General features: G+C 50.7%; 1 protein-coding gene across 4 annotated transcripts in view; it reads right to left on the bottom strand.

Annotated features, from left to right (window-relative positions):
• Positions 1-19303, bottom strand: part of DTX4 (deltex E3 ubiquitin ligase 4) — a 39764-nt gene that overhangs the window by 3872 nt on the left and 16589 nt on the right. The window contains exons 4-8 of one of the 4 annotated variants that reach the window (XM_043481476.1): positions 18771-18932; positions 16669-16730; positions 15347-15499; positions 11841-12002; positions 5365-5454 (exon numbers count right to left, since the gene is read on the bottom strand). In XM_043481476.1, the coding sequence (XP_043337411.1) occupies positions 5365-5454; positions 11841-12002; positions 15347-15499; positions 16669-16730; positions 18771-18932 (629 nt within the window). Of the gene's footprint in view, positions 1-5364; positions 5455-11840; positions 12003-12687; positions 14253-15346; positions 15500-16668; positions 16731-18770; positions 18933-19303 lie in introns of those variants that run through there. The other 3 variants (XM_043481478.1, XM_043481477.1, XM_043481475.1) reach the window with 3 other exon arrangements.

Genomic DNA, 19303 nt, shown 5'->3' with positions numbered 1-19303 from the left:
CCCAGGGATGGAACTCGTGTCCCTTACATCTCCCGCCCTGGCAGGTGGGTTCTTTACCGCTGGCACCACCTGGGAAACCAGCATTATAGCTCCATTTTAAAAGCTGCCATCTAGGAATTCAAGGCTCTTAGGAACAACCTGAGATCTTCTGAGCCGTGTCCACCACCCCCAGCCATGCCCTCTTACACCAGGAGATGTAAGAGATGTGAGTTTGATCCCTGGGTTGGGAAGATCCCCTGGAGGAGAGCATGGAAACCCATTCTAGTATTCTTGCCTGGTGAATCCCATGGACAGAGGAGCCTCATGGCCTACGGTCCATGGGGTCACAGAGAGTTGGACACGACTGAAGTTGACTTAGCATGCGTGATTCTGGGCCCTAACCTTAGTTAGGTGGATACATCAGGCTATGGTCCATGGAGTCACACACACCACTGGAGTGTGGCATTAACTGATTCACAGCTAAAGCTGTGCAATGCTTCTCCAGGGACATGGTAGAAGTGTTTGGCCTCGTCCAGGCCATTTCATAGTTATTTTTTCATCCGATCCTCACAACCACCCTTGGCTGTGAGGGAAATCCTAGCGCGAGGTCTGGCAGGTGCTATCATTACCTCTGAGTTATGGGTGAGGCTCACAGACGTGCCAGGACTTGCAGAATATTTTAACTCAGCTACACTGAAAAAGAGTCTTGGTTGAGGAAGACAAACGCCTGACACCCTGACCAGTGTGAAGAAGGCACCTGATAAAAATCCATTGGGTTCAAAACCAAACGACTGCAAACATGGTGTGAGCTGGAGGTGAGGAATCTTAATAGCGATCAGACTGGCGGGCGCTTCCTAGTGGCTCAGTGGTCAAGAATCTGCCTGCTGGTGCAGGAGATGTGGGTTCTATTCCCGATCCAGGAAGATCTCACAGGCCTCGGAGCTCGTGAGCCATGACCATTGACCCTGTGCTCTAGAGTCCAGGAGCCCCAACTACTGATCCCTTGTGCCCCAACGACGGAAGCTCCTGCACCCCAGAGCCCATGCTCTGCAATAAGAGAAGGCACCGCAGCTAGAGAAAAGTCTGTGCCGTGAAGAGCCAGCATGAAGACCCAGCACAGTCAAAAAAGAAAGAAAAGGCTGGAAGATGCTGAAACTAAGAGCCACCGTTTCCTGAGTGCTTACTTACTAAGTGCCAGGCTCTGGCTCATCTAATGGTCCTAACAGTTGGCTACGACAAGATGCTCATTATCCCCTCTCTGCGGAAGAGGAAACAGGTTCAGAAGATAACAGATGGGTCTGGGTCATGCAGCTTGAAAGTGCTAGAGCGGGGCCCTGACTTCAGGGCTGCCTGCCTTTACAATCTGGTCTCAGTCACGACTATGCTGACCCACAGGTGGGCGTCAGGATAGAATTCACGGAGGGTATGCTTGTGAGCTGAGTCTCAGAGAGTGGGTAGGATTTGAGGTGTATTAACAGAGAAGAATGTACAGGTGCAGGAAAGACATATCATCCGAGGCATAGCTCACGGCTGTCACCACACTGGGCACTTCACAGATACTTATTGTTGTTATTACTTAGTTGTGAAGTTGCATCCGACTCTTCTGTGACCCCAAGGACTGCAGCCCACCTGGCTCCTCTGTCCATGGAATTTCCCAGGCAAGAACACTGGAGTAGATTGCCATTTCCTTTTCCAGGGTTATCGTCCCAAACCAGGGATCAAACCCACGTCTCCTGCCTTGGCCAGTGGATTCTTTACCACTGAGTCACTAAGGAAGCCTTTCATCAATGCTGTATGTGCTAGTCACTCAGCTGTATGTGACTCAGTAACTCCTTAGACTGTAGCCTGACAAGCTCCTCTGTCCATAGGATTCTCCAGGCAAGAGTACTGGAGTGGGTTGCCATTTCCTCCTCCAGGGGATCTTCCCGATCCAGGGATTGAACCCAGGTCTCCTGCATTGCAGGCAGATTCTTCACAAATGTGAAGAAACTCTTCACAAAAAAGAATTATTCACTTAATTCTTACAACATCCTGTCCACAGAGCTAGAAATGATCACACTCTCAAAGATTGGGAGCCTGAGACTTAAATCAGCTTCATGTCCATTTCCCACACGAGATAAGCAGCAGGAGTAGGATTTGAAGCCAGGCTGGTCTGGGTTCAAAGCTTACGCTCTATCACCTTGCTCTGCAAAGGAGCCCAGAGTGAGGGTCTGAGAACAGCAGGCATGAGGAGATAAAGGTGAGGAATTGGTGGGAAGGGACAATTCAGACCCAGATTGTGGGAGGTCTTGTCTACTGAACCGAGAAAACAATCCTTGTAAAGAAGGAAGGGAAACCATCCTAACAGCTTTGTGTTGTTTTCTCTCACTTTATTTCCATTAAACAAAGGAGACTGATGTGGGAAACTGTGTTTCAGGATCACTATTCTTGTGACAGAATAGTTTGGAGGATTAGGAAAAGATTCAAGTGGTCTGGAGGGCAGTGCAGGGAGGAATGTGTGGCTCAAGGCCAGAATGTTCATGCGTCCAACCTGGTTCCAGGGATACAGAACATAGTAAATCCCCTAGATATGAGTGAATTTTGTCCAGATAGTGCATCCGTAAGCTCAATGTGTTCATAAGTCCAACCCAACTAACACAAACAGCTATACAGTACTGTACCATAATAGTAGTTTATAATACTTTTCACACAAATAATACATGAAGAACAAACAAAAAATGAGGAAAACATTTTTAATCTTACAGTACAGTACCTCGGATGTGAGAGTTGGACTATAAAGAAAGCTGAGCACCAAAGAACTGATGCTTTTGAACTGTGGTGTTGGGGAAGACTCTTGAGAGTCCTTTGGACTGCAAGGAGAGCCAACCAGTCCATCCTAAAGGAAATCAGTCCTGAATATTCATTGGAAGGACTGATGCTGAAGCTGAAGCTCTGATACTCTGGCCACCTGATGGGAAGAACTGAGTCATTTGAAAAGACCCTGATGCTGGGAAAGATTGAGGGCAGGAGGAGAAGGGGATGGCAGAGGATGAGATGGCTGGATTGCATCACCGACTCGATGGACATGAGTTTGGGTGGACTCCGGGAGTTGGTGATGGACAAGGAGGCCTGGTGTGCTGTGGTTCATGGGGTTGCAAAGAGTCGGACGTGACTGAGCGACTGAACTGAACAGAACAGCACCTTGAAAAGCCTGTGGTACGACAGCTGGCACACAGGGGCTGGCATCGAGTGGACAGGCCAGAAGAGTCACTGATTAGAGGAGGGAGAGGACGTGGGAGGCAGTGGAGCTGAGGGACCGTCAGCAATAGGAGACAGGGGAAGCTGTAATGTCACTCACGCCTGATGCTGGTGGAACGCACGCGTGCGTCTTCGAAAGTTCACAACTTGAAGGTTTGCATGTAGGGGACTTACTGTATGTCATTAACACAAAGAACGACCTGGTAGAGAAACAGCTCTTCGCAAGAGGATTCCAGTTTTAACCATGGGACTTGATGGTGGGGTCGTTTAGCCAGCAGTTGGGGCTGCAGGTCTCAGGTGTAGAGACTTGTTGGCTCTGGGCAAAGGGGTACCAGGACTGGCCCTGACTCCTAATCTGGGGACACTGCACTGGGCACCTCTTCAGGATGACGTGGTTGATGCTCTTGTTGTCCCAGACTCTCCGCTTCTCCCGCCGTGAGAGACTCTAGGCACACTCTTTGCCAAGGAGCCTCCTGGTAAGCAGGACACCAGCTCCTGGTCTGGCTCGCTAGTGACTTGCGGGGGCCTATGAAAGGTATGGGGCTTCCCTGGTGCTGCAGATGGTAAAGAATCTGCATCCCAATGCAGGAGACATGGGTTCAATCCCTGGGTCAGAAAGATCCCCTGGAGGAGGAAATGTCAACCCACTCCAGTATTCTTGCCTGGGAAACCCCATGGACAGAGGAGGCTGGCAGGCCTCCGTGGTATCCATGGGGTCACAAAAGAATCGGACACAACTTAGCACAACTGTTGAGCAGCTAAACAGCATGAGCAGAAGTCACAAGCTTCAGGGGGAAGCTTTGGTGGGATTGTACACTCCACTTGGATTCTGTCTCAGTCCTCTGCCCCATTCCACCAGGAGGGGATGGACCAGGGAAGCAAAACTCTTTCTCCCTGAATTTTAGAACCAGATCCGTGAAAGCTAACCCACAGCAGCCACTGAGCCACAATCAGTAACACGAAACTGTATGAGAAATAAACGTGTTGGCGGAAGGCACTGAGATTTACAGGCTGCTTGTTACATGCCAGGACCTAGAGAAAGCTAACTAAGACGCATCTCTTGGCCAATAAATCAATAGTTCTTTTCACTTTCAAGATCAGGAAAGGTTTTTAAAAACCCAGTGATTTTTCTGGACTTACCCACAGAAAAAATGAACATGAAGTTGTAATTTTAACTTTTGAGTTCATGGAACCACTGAAGCCTCCCCAGGAATCACTAGGAATCCAGAAACCCAGCGATTTTCCCTCTGCTGTTTTGGGGAAAGTCACAGTGTTCACTGACTGAGTCCCTAGTAGCTCAGTGGTAAAGAATCTGCCTGCCAATGCCAGCAACTTGGGTTGGATCCCTGGGTCGAGAAGATCCCCGGGAGAAGAAAATGGTAACCGACTCCAGTGGGTTATTATTATAATTATTATTACTCTTGCCTGGAAAATCCCATGGACAGGGAAGGTTAGCGGGCTACAGTCCCTGGGGTCACAAAGTCAGCCATGACTTAGCAACTAAATAACAACAAAAATATTCATTACAGAAAAAAGTAAAATGCCACAAATTAAGATCCTTGCCCTAGAGCAGTACTTCCCAAGCATTCAGGTGCTGTCAGGCCACCTGAGATCTGGTTAAAATGAAGTAGGTTCTAAGGTCCTATATTTACATCGAACTCCCAGGTGTTGCTACTGCTGCTCTTCCCAGGACCTGCCATTAAGCAGCAAAGCTCTAGAGAAAGATTTTTAAAATAGATGAATTATTGCCCGTAAAATCCAGGGGAGAAAAAAGCCAAAAGTCCAGCCCCCACCATCCTACAAAAATAAAATTGTAATCATATCTTTTCACACCTCTAGCTGACTGGACTATGACTTGGGACTTTTTTATTTTGACCCAGACCATTTGTAAAGTCTTTATTGAATCTGTTACAATATTGCTTCTGTTTTCATTTTGGTGATCTGGTGCAAGGCGTCTGGGGATCTTAGTTCCCCGACCGGGAACCGAACCTGCACCCTTGCATGGGAAGGCGGAGTTTTGACGCTGGACCATCAGGGAAGTCTTTCTACGGTGACTTGATTACAGGGGCACCTAGAGTTCAGAGACCTGGCTCTGTTCAGCGCCACGGGGAGCAGAGCTGGGGCCAGGACGCTGATACCTGCCCTCACCTTTCTCCCCTTCTCGCTGTCCGGGAGGTAACAGTGTCGAGGGAAGCCACGGGCACTGAAGCTTTTCCCAGGATTCGGATGTTCTGGCCCCTGAAAGCAAAAAGAGAGCAAAGAGCATTTTAAAAAGTCTTTCAGATAAGGGTTGTGATTGACCCAAATACTAATGGATCCAAATATTATTATCCAAATAATAATAGCCATCAGGTCTAGACAGAGAACAGACCCAAAGAGCGATGGGGCGGTGGTTTAACACATACTGGAGTTCTTGGACCTGGGTCAGGACTCAGAGCTGGGGCCTTCCAGCTGTGTGAGCCGGAGCTGCCGTCTCTGGGGCTGTCGGTGTCCCAGCCCTCAAGGGGGGAAGACGGGTGATGCTCACCTTGTAGGACGTCATGTTAGGTGAGCCTGGGGCACTCTCAGAGTCCAGGAACTGTTTATATCATCTTCGTCAGCATCTCTTCCGGCTCTTTTGTTTCACAAAAGAGGAGATCTGCAGCCCCAGAGGTTAAATGACTTCCGTAGTGTTAACAGCTTTGCCAAAACCTCTGCCCAGGTTTCCTGGTGCATACTCTGGATTGTTTCACCGCTGAACTGCTCAGAATGACCCAAGTGCTTCTGAGCTCTGAGCCAAGGGCCGAGAGATCAGAACGATCTGAATGACTCTCGGGGATTTTCTCCTCGGTCCTCATGGGTTTTGCTTTCTTTTCTTATTGAATGATATGCTTATTGAATGATATGCCTTGTCATCTGCATGACTAAAAAGCTCCTAAGATTTCAACTGTCACCACCCAACACCCCTGTGAAGCAAGCTGTCTCAGGCCACCAAGTGGGAAAGAAACTGAATCAGAGTTTAGCCAAAAGCCAGTCTTCCTAATCAGGGTTCAGAATGGTCTACAGGCCCATTTGAGAAGCTCATGAAAAATGAGGGATTTCCTCCCAGTATCAATACACATATTTCCCCCCTACACACACATGCTTGTCTATCATTTCTGAGCAGCCCAGCCCCTCCTTAGAGGGGATGAAACTCTGTTTTAAAATCCCTTCTAGACAAAGCCAATATAATATGGATGATTCCACACTGCTCCTGGCAGAAGCTCTCACACAGGAGACCAGTATCTCCCAGCTGAACAAATGAATGAGTGAGCAAATGAGTCATAACCAAACTGCAAGAAAAGACAGATTTCCCATTTTCCCTTACTATACATGACAGTTCCAAAATGATTTAACAATCATGTGATTCAAACAAACATGAACGGCGTGATTCAGACTGTCTCTGATTTTGCAGACTGAGCAGTATGTGTCCAGTGAGGCCTCAGGGAAGGAGAGGTTGCAGGGGTCAGAAAGAGGCAGCTGTGTCTTCCGGGAGGCGCAGGGCCGGACGCCTCTGAATTTCACGTTCGCGTGAAAGCACATTTACAACACTCCCGCGGCCAAGGCTGTTTCTAAGCCAGGCTGGACGACTGGTGGCCAGTTCTGATCGTGGCTCCGCTCCCCTCCCGCCTGGGCCTTGCCTGTCATGTGGTCAAAGTAGACGCCTGCCTGGCACCAGCTAAGCTCAGCAGTCACGATGTGCCCTGGGCCCGCGCACAGCTTCTCCCCTGGAGAATCATCTCCTGCAGGGAAGGCAGAGCTTACAGGTCCTCACTTCTCATGGCAGCCCAAGCCCGCATGGCCCTAGGAGTCTCCAGGGATGGACGTGGCACAGAGGATATAGCCACTGACTCTCAGGGGAGGTTCTATGGACTGGCTGTCAGGACAGTGCCCTTCGACACAAGCCTGGGTTTTTCTGGGGGAACCATGGCGCCTACAGAGGCGGCAGGTGGGCACCTCTGGACCCTCGTGCGGGCTCTCCACCCTCTGGTCCTGAAGCCCGGAAAAAACCCGCATCCTCCCAGGTGGTTTCCCCACCCCACACTTTGCCCCCTGCAGTCTGTCCTGCTTTCCACCAAGGACACGGGCTGTTTCTTGGGATTCCCATATTTCCGTTCATTTCCCCATCGGCCCCCTTGGCAGCCCTAGAGTCACCCCCGAAGTCTCGTTTGTCCTCATATCCAACTGCATCGCCCTGGTCCAGAGCCCTCCTGGGGTCATTGCCAGAAGCAGTGGTCCCCTAAGTGGGCGGTCAGGTCATCTCGACTCTTTGGCCAGACTGGCTTTGCTAAAGTATCATCCCAACCACGTGGCCTCCCATGACCCTAACCACCCGCCCAAAGACCTTCAAGGACCAGATGCGCCCCCGGCCTGCTGAGGAGAGTCCATGGTCCCCGCCCCAGAGGTCAGGGCCTCCTCTGACCGGGTCACTGTCTCCGCCCCCTGCCTGCTCCCTCCTCCTCCCCACCACCCGGGCAACTCAACCCAAATTAAACTTCTTCACGGGCCTCCTACAGCCCTCCTGTCTCTCCTCGGAAACTCCACTGTGTCTGCCAACTGAAAAATGGTCCTCCTTCCTGGTCGCCAGAGGGAAGGGCTAGTTCGGGAGTCTGGGATGGACATGCACACACTGCTGTGTTTAAAATGGACAGCGCAGCAGCTGTTCAGTGTTACGTGGCAGCCTGGAAGGGAGGGGAAAACGGATTCGTGTACATGTGTGGCTGAGTCCTTGGCTGTTCACCTGCAACTCTCACAGCACTGTTAATCGGCTGTATCCCAGTATAAACTAAAAAGTCAAACAAACAATATAACACTAACAACTCTCTCTTCCATTTCTTCATGTCTTTGCCCTACTACCGAGGGTCCTGCCCCAGAAAGGTTCCTCTGACTGTCCCAGACAGACAGACAGACATAGGCCCTCTTCCTTGCCCTGAGAAGTAGGATACTCAAAAATGATGGGGGCCACGTACTGAGCACCTTGGTCCTGTGCCCGGGACCTTCATGTGCACACTCAAACATTATCACCCATCTTTACAAAAGCCCTGCATATTGGCTTCCTGGTTGTGCAGGTAAAGAAACACGGCTCAGGAGAGTCAAGCGGTCAAGGTCTAAAATCCCCTGCGAAGGAGAAGATCATCCAAGGATCAGAACCCGGGTCCATCAGACTCTGAAGTCCTTGTCTTATCTCTGTCCCTTTGTCCACCCTGCTTTCCACATCTTTTACCAATGGTGCACATCAGTTTTTACTCTAGAGCTCAGTGACGTGTACGTATTTCTTCTTGACTAGTCGCTAAGTCCTTCAAAGAAGAACCGTGTTTTTTATTCAGTTCTTCTGCAGGCTGTTACGTTTCCCTGTTTTATTTCTTCCTAGTCCCAGTAGAATGGGGACTTGGGAGGAGTAAAGATTGTGTCTGTGTCACTCACCACTCTTCCTCTAGCACCTAGTCTGGCCTACAGTTGACACTCAAATATTTGTTAAATAAAAGATAAAGGGAGGAAGGCAAGGAGGAAGGAGGAAAGGAGGGTAAACTAATAAATATTTGGTAAATAAAGGAATCCAGGGAGCCCCCAGAACATTTAGAGAAAGCTACAGTGTGTGAAGGAAGGGACACATTTGTGTCTGGTGTTGTTCCGTCGCTCAGTCAGGTCCTACTATTTGTGACCCCGTGGACTTTGGCCCACCAGGCTCCTCTGTCCATGGGATTCTCCAGGCAAGAACACTGGAGTGGGTTGCCACGCCCTTCTCCAGGGGATCTTCCTGGACCAGGAATGGAACCCACATCTCCTGCATTAGCAGGTGGATTCTTTACCACTAAGCCATCTGGCAAACCCCACATCTGTATTTATTTACTGCCAGGGAAATTGTTCAGTTTCTTCCTCTGGGCTGTCTTTAAGAAGAATCCCAAGAAGAAAGACATGCCCACAAAAGTCAAGGACTATCAACTTACACGTGCAAATACCGTCTGACAAAAAAGATTCCACTTCTAGAAAATTATTCTATGGAGATACTCACAGGTGTGAGAGGTTATTCATTATGGCATTATTTGTTAAAGCAAAACATTGGAAACAATCCATACGCCCATCACATGGAGACTGCTGAATACAAATTATGGTCCCTTTATACAAGGGATGATTATGCAAAGCTAAGCAAGAATGCGGAAGTTCTCTCTCTATGGACATGGGAAGATCTACAGTCTATATTGTGCATTGAAAATACAGCTTGCAGAACAATGTGGTGGGTACGTCACCCTTTGTGTGAAGCCAGGAGGAGTGGAAGAAGTCTTTGTTGCAAATGCACAAAGAACCCTGGAAGGATGCGTAAGAAAGTAAGGATGGCGGTGGTGAGAGGGGAGGGTGAGACAGGATGGAGGGGCCGCAGGGTGGGAAGGAGACTTACCACAGTGTAGCATTGTCTTAGCAGCTCAGGCTGCTCTACAATGACAGCAAAAATAACAGAAATTCATTTTTCACAGTTCTTGAGGCTGAGGAGTTTAAGACCAAGGTGTTGGCAGATTCAGTGTCTGATGAGACTCTACCACGTAAATTGTTTGCTTCCACAGTTTCACAGCTGGAGACGAAGTGGCCTCAGGAAGAATTATACCTTCAGTCTCATCTCGCTGTGGTTTAGATGATATTTAAAAAGACTTTGGACTTAGATTTTAAAGTGCATGCTGGGGCCCTTCCCTGGCAGTCCTGGGGCTAAGACTCTTCACTGCCAAAGCAGGGGACCCGAGTTCGATCCCTGGTCAGGGAACTAGATCCCACATACCACAACTAAGACGCCGAGCAGCCAAATAAATAAACACTTTTAAAAAATAATTAAAGTGGGTGCTGGACTGTGCTAAGACTTTGAGGACTACTGGGATGGGATGAATGAATGTATTTTGTGGGTAGGAAGGACACAAATTTTCAGAGGCCAGGGGCGAAAAGCTATAGATTGAAAGCCTGGGTTCCCACCAAAATTAATATGTTGAAATCTCACCCCCAATGTGATGGCATCAGGATCTGGGAATGTCCCACAGCAGGGGATTAGGTGAAGCCACCATGAATGGGGTTGTGTGTGTGTGTGTGTGTGTGAGTCAGTCACTCATGTCCAACTCTTTGCAACCCCATGGACTGTGGCCCGCCAGGCTCCTCTGTCCATGGGATTCTCCAGGCAAGAAGACTGGAGTGGGTTGCCATTTCCTTCTCTGATGGACGGGGTTAGCACCTTATAAAGCAGACACTAGACAGCTCCCTCACCCTATGGTCATGTGAGGACACAGTGAGAGGATAGTCTAGGAACCAGGAAGAGGGTTCCACCAGACCCTGAGTCTGCTGGCACTTTGATCTTGAACATCTCAGCCTCCACAAGTATGGAAAATAAATTTCTGTTGTTTAAAAGCAGGAGATGGGGATTGACATATATGCACCACTATATATAAAATAGATAATTAATAAGGAACTACTATATAGCACAGGGAACTATACTCAGCACTCTGTAATGACCTATATGGGAAAAGAATCTAAAAAAGAGTGGATATATATAAATATATAACTGCAACCATGAAATTAAAAGACACCTGCTCCTTGGAAGTGTCATAGCTTTTCTAGTTATGAGAAACCTAGACAGCGTGTTAAAAAGCAAAGACATCCTTTTTGCCAACAAAGGTCCGTCTAGTCAAAGCTATGGTTTTTCCAGTAGTCATGTATGGATGTAAGAGTTGTACCATAAAGAAGGCTGAGTACCAAAGAATTGATGCTTTTGAACTGTGGTGTTGGAGAAGACTCTTGAGAGTCCCTTGGACTACAAGGAGATGCAACCAGTCCATCCTAAAGGAGATCAGTCCTGGGTGTTCATTGGAAGGACTGATGCTGAAGCTGAAATTCCAATACTTTGGCCACCTCATGCGAAGAGCTGAGTCATTTGAAAAAATCCTGATGCTGGGAAAGATTGAGGGCAGGAGGAGAAGTGGACGACAGAGGATGAGATGGTTGGATGGCATCACCGACTCAATGGACATGAGTTTGAGCAAACTCAGGGAGACAGTGAAGGACAGGGAGGTCTGGCGTGCTGTGTTCCATGGGGTCGCAAAGAGTCGGACACGACTGAGCAAAGAACAACAGCAACAACTGAATCACTCTGTTGTGCACCTGAACCTAACACAACACGGGAAATCAACTGTACTCCAATAATTTTTTTTTAAGTCTGTGTTTTTTGTTCTCCTTTTAAATTTTATATGAGTGCATGTGTGCTAAGTCACCTCAGTCACGTCCGACTCTGTGACCCCATGGACTGTAGCCCGCCGGGCTCCTCTGTCAATAGGATTGTCCAGGCAAGAATACTGGAGTGGGTTGTCCTCCTCCAGGGCATCTTCCTGACCCAGGGACTGAACTGGGGTCTCCTGCGGCTCCTACACTGCAGACAGATTCTTCACTGCTGAGCCCCGGGGAATAGTTGATTAACCATGTTACGTGAGTTTCAGGTGTACAGAAAGATGGGTTGGACATGAACACATTCTGTGTTTTTCCTTGGTTACAGCGGCCTAGGTGAACTAAAGACAAACACCGACCTGCAAACATTTAAACGTGAAGTGATAAAAGCCAGTGGCCAAGGGCGGGCTGACCTGAATGCCGGGGGGGATGCTGTAGATGATCCGGATGGTTCTGCAGTCCGGATGCCCAGGCAGGGAGTGGGGGATGACGTGGTACTCCATTTTCCCTGGAGGCTGGGTGCCCGTCTTCACCCCGTAAATGGTCTTACAGGTTGGACACTGCAAACTCCCATCCTGAAGAGACAAGGCCCGAACTTCTAGTGTGGGAAATAGCTTTGGTCAGGACCACCCCACCCAACCTGGAAAGGTACCAGAGATAAAGGGCTGGTGTGTGAGTCCCTCTGTCGTGTCTGACTCTTTGTGACCCCACGGACTGTAGCCCGCCAGCCTCCTATGTCCATGGGATTCTCCAGGCAAGAAGACTGGAGTGCGTTGCCATGCTCCTCTCCAGGGGATCTTCCCAATCCAGGGATGGAACCCCGTGTCTCCTGCATTGCAGGCATAATCTTTACTGGCTGAGTCACCAGGGAAGCCCCTAAAAGTTGGGGTCAGGGGCAAAATGCACCCACACCAGTACTAGATCTTAGCTGCTCCCCTGCCTGGTCACTGAAAGCTGAAGTTTTCTCCAAAGCAACAGGAGGAACACTCTATACCAGCCCCATGGTCCATGCTCAGGGACGTATGAGAAAGACCTCATCCTTAAGAGGGAGAAGGAAATGGCAATCTCCTCCAGTATTCTTGCCTGGAGAATCCTATGGACAGGGGAGCCTGGTGGGCTGCTGTCCATGGGGTCACAAAGAGTCGGACATGACTGAAGTGAAATAAGCAGCAGCAGCCCCATCCTCAAGAAGGGAACCAGGGTTTGCCCTGCTCATCAGGGCCCTGGGGGGCTTCCCAGGTGACTGAGCAAGTAACATCTCCACTTTCAGGGCTCTGCTGGGGCAATGGCGGTGGACTCTAGGTTCAGGGAGGTGAGGAGTCCTGGTTTCACAGCGGGACCTGGTGAAGTGCTGCCTGGGGGGGCAGCCTGGACAGTAAACCCTATTCCCAGGCTTGAAAACAGACAGGGGGTGAGGAGGAGCCCGTGAGTGGGCAGGGAATGACATGTATTCAATGTGCTGTCACACAGCTGGGACCAGAGCTCTCCAGGACATCCGGGTCTCCTCGGGGAAGACTGGGATCCGCGGTGGGGCTATTTAAGGATGCTTCAACCCGAACTCTACTCAGTGAAAGAAACAGCTTGCATTCAGCTTGTGTTCATGTGATCACAGGGTGGGAAGCCAAGGTCAGGGTCCCACTCTCTGCTCTGGTCTTAACTTGCTTCATGACCTTGGATGAATGACCCCATTTCTCTCTGGGCCCCTCTCACCCCTTTTAAAGAAAATAAAAAAGGCATGCTTCAAAGTGTTTAAGTGCGAAAGAGGATAAAAGACCATATCCGCACCCTTTTTGAAGCACCATGGAAATAAATGCAAAGGTACGAGATTATTCTTTTTTTTTTTCTTTTTCTTTTTTTTTTAAGATTATTCTTATATGCAGTTATCAAAAGGAGAATGAAGGTGCTAATAAACCCCTTTAAATCCAAAATAACCTCTTCAAAGGCCGAGTCCCAGTGAAACCTTTTATTGCTGGGTCAGGAAGCTGAGCAGAGAATCCAGAGACACAGCGTCCATCAATAACTGAGCTCTCTGAGACACAGAAAGACCCCAACACTGGCACTTTGGGAATTTCAACCATAGGGCTACATCAGGATGAAGAAAAAAAAAATAGTCATAGTACAAAGGAGGTGTCAATTTGAATAAAAAGTGTTGAAAGTATTAGTCACTCAGTCACATTGGACTCTTTGTGACCCTACAGACAGCAGCCCTCCAGGCTCCTCTGACCATAGAGGATTCTCTATGATTCCAGCATCAAGGATACTAGAGTGGGTAGCCTTTCCCTTCTCCAGGGGATCTTCCTGACCCAGGGATCGAGCCCGGGTCGACCTTCACTGTAGGTGGATTCTTTACCGTCTGAGCCACCGGGGCAGCCCCTGTCCCTTTTTCTTCTCACTTTCAGCATGTTAGGAAGTAGGGATTGTTCTATCTCCATTTTCCAGATGGGAAATGAAGTCTCAGAGAGATTGACAGTCTTGCTGCCCGAGGTCATTTGGCTCCTCAGCCACGGTTTGCGCTTGGGCCGGCCGCCTTTTTTCTTTTCCCCCAGCAAGATATGGACAGGGCAGCCCCTGAAGGCCAGACACACTTTTGGATGAATAAGTGGCTGGTGAAGTCGCTCATTGTGTCCGACTCTTTGTGACCCCGTGGACTGTAGCCCAAGAGGCTCCTCCCTCCATGGGATTTTCCAGGCAAGAGTACTGGAGTGGGTTGCCATTTCCTTCTCCAGGAAGTGACTGGAGGATATCACAAAAATCACAGACTCTGATGCAATCCCAGCTGGGCCTGGAGAAATGAGTAGATTCGGAATCCCATAGGTGACCCAGGCCTAGGACAGAACACGAGAAAAGCCAAGGGCTTTAGGTGCTGTATGGAGAGACTTACCATCTGAGGACACACCCAGACTCCTGGAAACCAGCTCTGATGGGGGACCGCCCCTCCAGTATCATTGGTGGACAAGACAGGATCACACAGCCCTCCTCTCCAACAGTGGGCCTTAAGGGCCTTCCAGCTGTCCTCTGACAAAACTTTTATTGCCTTTGAAAGGACAATGAAAGGTGCCCAAAGAACACGAATTGTAACTGAAAAGCACTCGCCCTGGGAGAAGGAAGGGTGATTGGGAAGTCCTATGCCAGCATGAATGGACACTCCCCATGGGCCCATCATTAGAGAAAACTCCCTTCCAAACCCTCAGGGACAGACGTCTACACCTCTCAGACCACCACGCAGTGTAGACACTGGGAGGAGTTGGGTTTGTTGTTGTTCTTTAGTCATTCAGGCCTGTCCAACTCTTTGGCGACCCCATGGACTGTAACCCACCAGGCTTCTCTGTCCATGGGATTATCCCCGCAAGAATACTGGAGTGGGCTGCCATTATCCTTCTCCAGGGGATCTTCCTGACCCAGGGATGGAACTTGAATCTCCTGCATTGGCAGGCGGATTCCTTCCTGCTGAGCCACCAGGGAAGCCCCAGGAAGTTGGGCAGCATAGCCCAAAAGGAAGGTACAGACAGATTTTGCCAACATAATAATTTTGGGGAAAACTGATCAGGCTGAGAACAAACAAGATCATCACTCCTGCTCCTCTGGGGTGCTCCTGCATGCACGCTCAATCGCTTCAGTCATGTCAACTCTCTGCTACCCTAAGGACCTTAGCCCAGCAGACTCCTTTGTCCATGGAATTCTCCAGGCAAAAATACTGGAGTGGTTGCCATGCCCTCCTCCAGGGCATCATCCTGATCCAGGGATTGAACGTGCGTCTCCTGCACTGCAGGTGGATTCTTCACCGTTGAGCCAACAGGGAAGCCTGGGGGTGCCTCTAAGACTCCCCAAACCACCTGAGTGCCACTCCAATAAGGCCTCCAGGCTTGGGCGCCCCAGGGCCCACCTGGGAGGTCGTGGCACCCCCTGAGCTGGCACCCACCTTGTTGCCATTGTTGTACATGGCCACCAAGCAGTAGACGTGGTAGACGTGGCCGCACCGGGACAGCTTGCCCACCAGGTCCGGCTTGACCGTCGGCTGGGGGCCCTTGTAGCCCGACGGGGCAGTGAGGCGTTCCATGCAGATGGTGCAGTCCTGGGGCAGGAAAGGGGCAGAGGAGAAAGACCATCAGTTCCCACTCGGGCTGGGAGGCCACAGCACCTCCACGGTCTTCCGGCACGATCTCAGCAGCCAAGGAGGCTGTTACTGCTCCTCTTCCAGAAAGCCCACAAACCAGGGAACACACGCCTCTGGGAATCTAGACAGAATTCTGTCTTCTTTGGCACAGCAGAGTAACTCTTGAACTAATACCTGATGGTGATACATGCTAATTTAGGCTGCCATACAGAATGATAGCCCCTCCTTGGGGGCTGTGACTATCCTTCCGTTGGGTCCCTCAGTGGTCTGTGGAGGAAACTACTTGCTGATTTGACCCACTGACCATTTACTTATTTAAGTGGGACGTTTGTAAAAGAACTGTATTTGAAGTGCCCTGGGGAGGCTGTAGCACGTTTCAACATTTGGGGCCGGATAACTCTCTGCTGAGGACTTCCCTGGTGGTTAAGAATTCACCCGCCAGTGAAGGGGACACGGGTTTGATCTTGGTCTGGAAAGATTCCATACGCTGCAGGGCAACTAAGCCCACAAACGGCAACCACTGAAGCCCTGTGTTCCAGAGCCTGTGGTCTAGAACAAAGGAGGAGGCAGCAGAGAAAGAGATGGGCAGAGAGATCGCATCACCAGCTTAATGGACATGACTCTGAGCAAACACTGGGACAGGGGAGCCTGGCTGGCTCCAGTCCTCGTGTCTGCAAAGAGTCAGCCGTGATTCAGCAACTGAACAAACAGTTCTTCACTGTGGGTCCTGTTCTGGGCCTTCTGAGCAAGGTGGTGGGTTCAGCAGCATCTTTGGCCTTGGTTTGCTGGATACCACCAGCATCCCCCCCTTCCCTCCAGTTCTATAAAATCGCCTCTGGTTGAGAATCTCTGATCACCATCAAGCCCATTTTTAAGTCGGTTCCCATAATTTATCACACTGCTTTGCTTAAATTCACAGTAAGGTAGTGGAGCATCAGTCAGCGGTTTGCTGAACAGGCAGGTGTGAGAGGTTAAGCCACAGCTGTGGCCCAGGACATCCACTCCGACCAACTCTGCATCAGTCGGAACCCAGAAAGCAGCGCCAGCCGCCTCCTGCAGAAAACTGGCCAAGGAGATGACTCGGGGGGTGGGGAGGGTGAACCCCGCCCCGGTGGCTCTGGACTCACCTCATCTGGCGGATGCCGGACTTTCTGCAGATACTTCTTCAACACTTCTTCTGGGGTTTTCCCTGTGGGGACAGGATGGTCAGTGGGTCGCCAAGACAAGCTGGACATGCCAGAGAGAGGGGCGTTGTTAGCCAGGCTCAGAGCTTTCAGAAAAGATGAGGAATCATCTTGCAGTTGGATTTAAGAATGGAAACGGGCCACAGGGGTGGAGGCGGGAGCTAGGTGGTCTGAGGTGGGAGGTGTTTATGTCCGCCTTATCTCCTGCGGTCACTGCCCTGACACCAGCCTGCGTAATCGCAACAAATCCACTTTTTCACTGTCACGGGCCGAGTGGGCTTCCCTTCCCCACCATCAAAGAGCCTGGACCTGCCCAAAGGCTGCATCGAGCTAACAGTAATGAAAGCACTCTGTAAAGAGTTGCACATTTCCAAACACTGGGCTGGTTTATGGCATTCGTTTCACGATGTGCTAAGGACCGTCTTGATCTGTAACGTGGCGTCAAAGCGCCATCATTTTTATGGGAAACTGGGACTTGACGACGGCAGCTTTCTAACGGTCTTCCTCCTGCCATGGTGCCGGCGCCCTCTGCCCAGCCGTAGGGAGACGGTGATGCGTCCTGGCAGGGGCAGTGACTCTGGGATCTGGGAGGAGGGGAGCCAGGCCCCTGAGAGGCAGCCTGGACTAGGAGCAGGGGTTGGCATGAGACAGCCATGCCAAGGGGCAGAGAAGGAATAAAGGGTTGGAGCCCCCTTGGCCTGAATGTCTCTGAGCTTGTCTTTCTCACCTAGACAGCGGGCAAGAACAATAGCACCTGCTCAGAGGGGCGCTCCGACCGTTAAACTCGCTAATGCACGGGCAGCCCTGCGGCACGTGGCGGCTGAGAGTCGGGTAAGTGTTATTAATAGTAACAGGAAGAATGGGAAAGCGCAAAGTCCTGTCATTTCCTATGAGACCGCCAGGAAGGCGAGCGAGTTCATTTAAGCAGAGAAAGTCGATAGACTGGAAAAGTAGGACAGGGTTTCACCAAGTGGCTCCTCCAACGTCCAAAAGCTGGGGTGCAGGCCCTCCTTTCCCACTGCCCTGCTTCACTTACAAGAATTAAGCTTCTGTCGACTGAGAGCCTATTGCTTGCTGAGCTAAGTTATAACACGCATATGATCCCACTGAAATGTCACCAGTTTGCAAGGGGAGGGCTTAGGGCTGATGGTCGAATCATTTAGAAACTGATACTAGAGACCAGGGGTTTCCCAGGTGGTGTGTTAGCGGTAAAGAATTTGCCTGCCAAAGCAGGAGATGCAGCTTTGATCCCCGGGTGAGGAAGATCCCCCGGACGAGGAAATGGTAACCCGCTCCAGGATTCCTGCCTGGGAAATCCCCTGGACAGAGGAGCCTGGCTGGCTACAATCTATGGGGTCACAAAGAGCCGGACAGGACTGAATGACTGAACACACACACACACACACACACACACCCCAGACTCACACACACACGCACGCGCGCACGCACCCCAGAGCTAGAGAGCGTGGCCGCAGAGGTCAGGCTGGGTCGTCGGGGCCCAGGTAGGCACAGGTATTGACCTCTTAGCTGCGGGACTGTGAGGAGGGGGGATGAGCTCTTGAAGGAGGGTCAAGGAGCCAGAGCTCCTGGAGAGCCCAGAGGGACACGAGACAGTGGTGACTCCCACTGCCTCCCAGGACACACCCGCTGGGTACCAGCTGTGTCCGTTGCAAAGGGGAGAAAACAGGCTGGCTGGAGTCTCATGACTTGCAGGTGACAAAGCTGGGATCTGAATCCAGGCTGTTCGGGTTCCCATGCTGAAGTGCTCCATCTATCTAGTGTATATTCTTTGTGTCACATGCTGTATCTTTATGTGTCTATATTGTTGCCCTGAATTTCTCTGTTTCTCAAAGGGTCTCCATCAGATCCAAGCCTATCCACTTTGGTGTAATCCTGAGAGTGGGGATTAGTTAGTCCATTTAGCAGATGCAGAAACCGAGGCACAGAAGGCAGGGGTGCAACCCTCAGTGGTGGAGACAGAGCCAGGCCGGGAGCCCAGTCTGTGACCTCCCCCCCAGGACTCCTTTTGACAAGGAAGCTGATACCTTTCTTGGCTTGCTTCTTGGTGGTCTTGCGGCTTGTGTTGGAAACCCCAGGGATGGATTTAATTTCGCTCTTGCTGACGGGGGGTGGGTGAAGGACCAGCTTTGGTGGCCGGGTGAGACACACGGGCAGCCCTGCCGCGCTCATGAGGATCCCAGTGATTCCTGGAAGATGAGGGCGCCAGGGAGGAGGGCTGGAGGGTCAGCCCCCAGCCCGCTCTACACTCCCCTCCTGGTAACTAACCCTACACTCCCCTCCTGGTAACCCAACTGTACAGTCCCCGCCCAGTAACCGACTCCACAGTCCACTCCCAGGTAACCCGCTCTACACTCCCCATCCAGTAACCGCCCAGTGACCGACTGTACAGTCCCCGCCCAGTAACGGACTCTACACTCCGCGCCCAGTGACCGACTCCACAGTCCCCGCCCAGTAACCGACTCCACAGTCCCCGCCCAGTAACCGACTCCACAGTCCCCGCCCAGTAACCGACTCCACAGTCCATGCCCAGTAACGGACTCCAGTCCCCGCCCTGTGA

Source organism: Cervus canadensis, chromosome 11 (assembly GCF_019320065.1).
Source record: "Cervus canadensis isolate Bull #8, Minnesota chromosome 11, ASM1932006v1, whole genome shotgun sequence".
Classification (NCBI taxonomy): Eukaryota; Metazoa; Chordata; class Mammalia; order Artiodactyla; family Cervidae; genus Cervus; species Cervus canadensis.
This window is presented reverse-complemented; position numbering and strand designations above follow the sequence as displayed.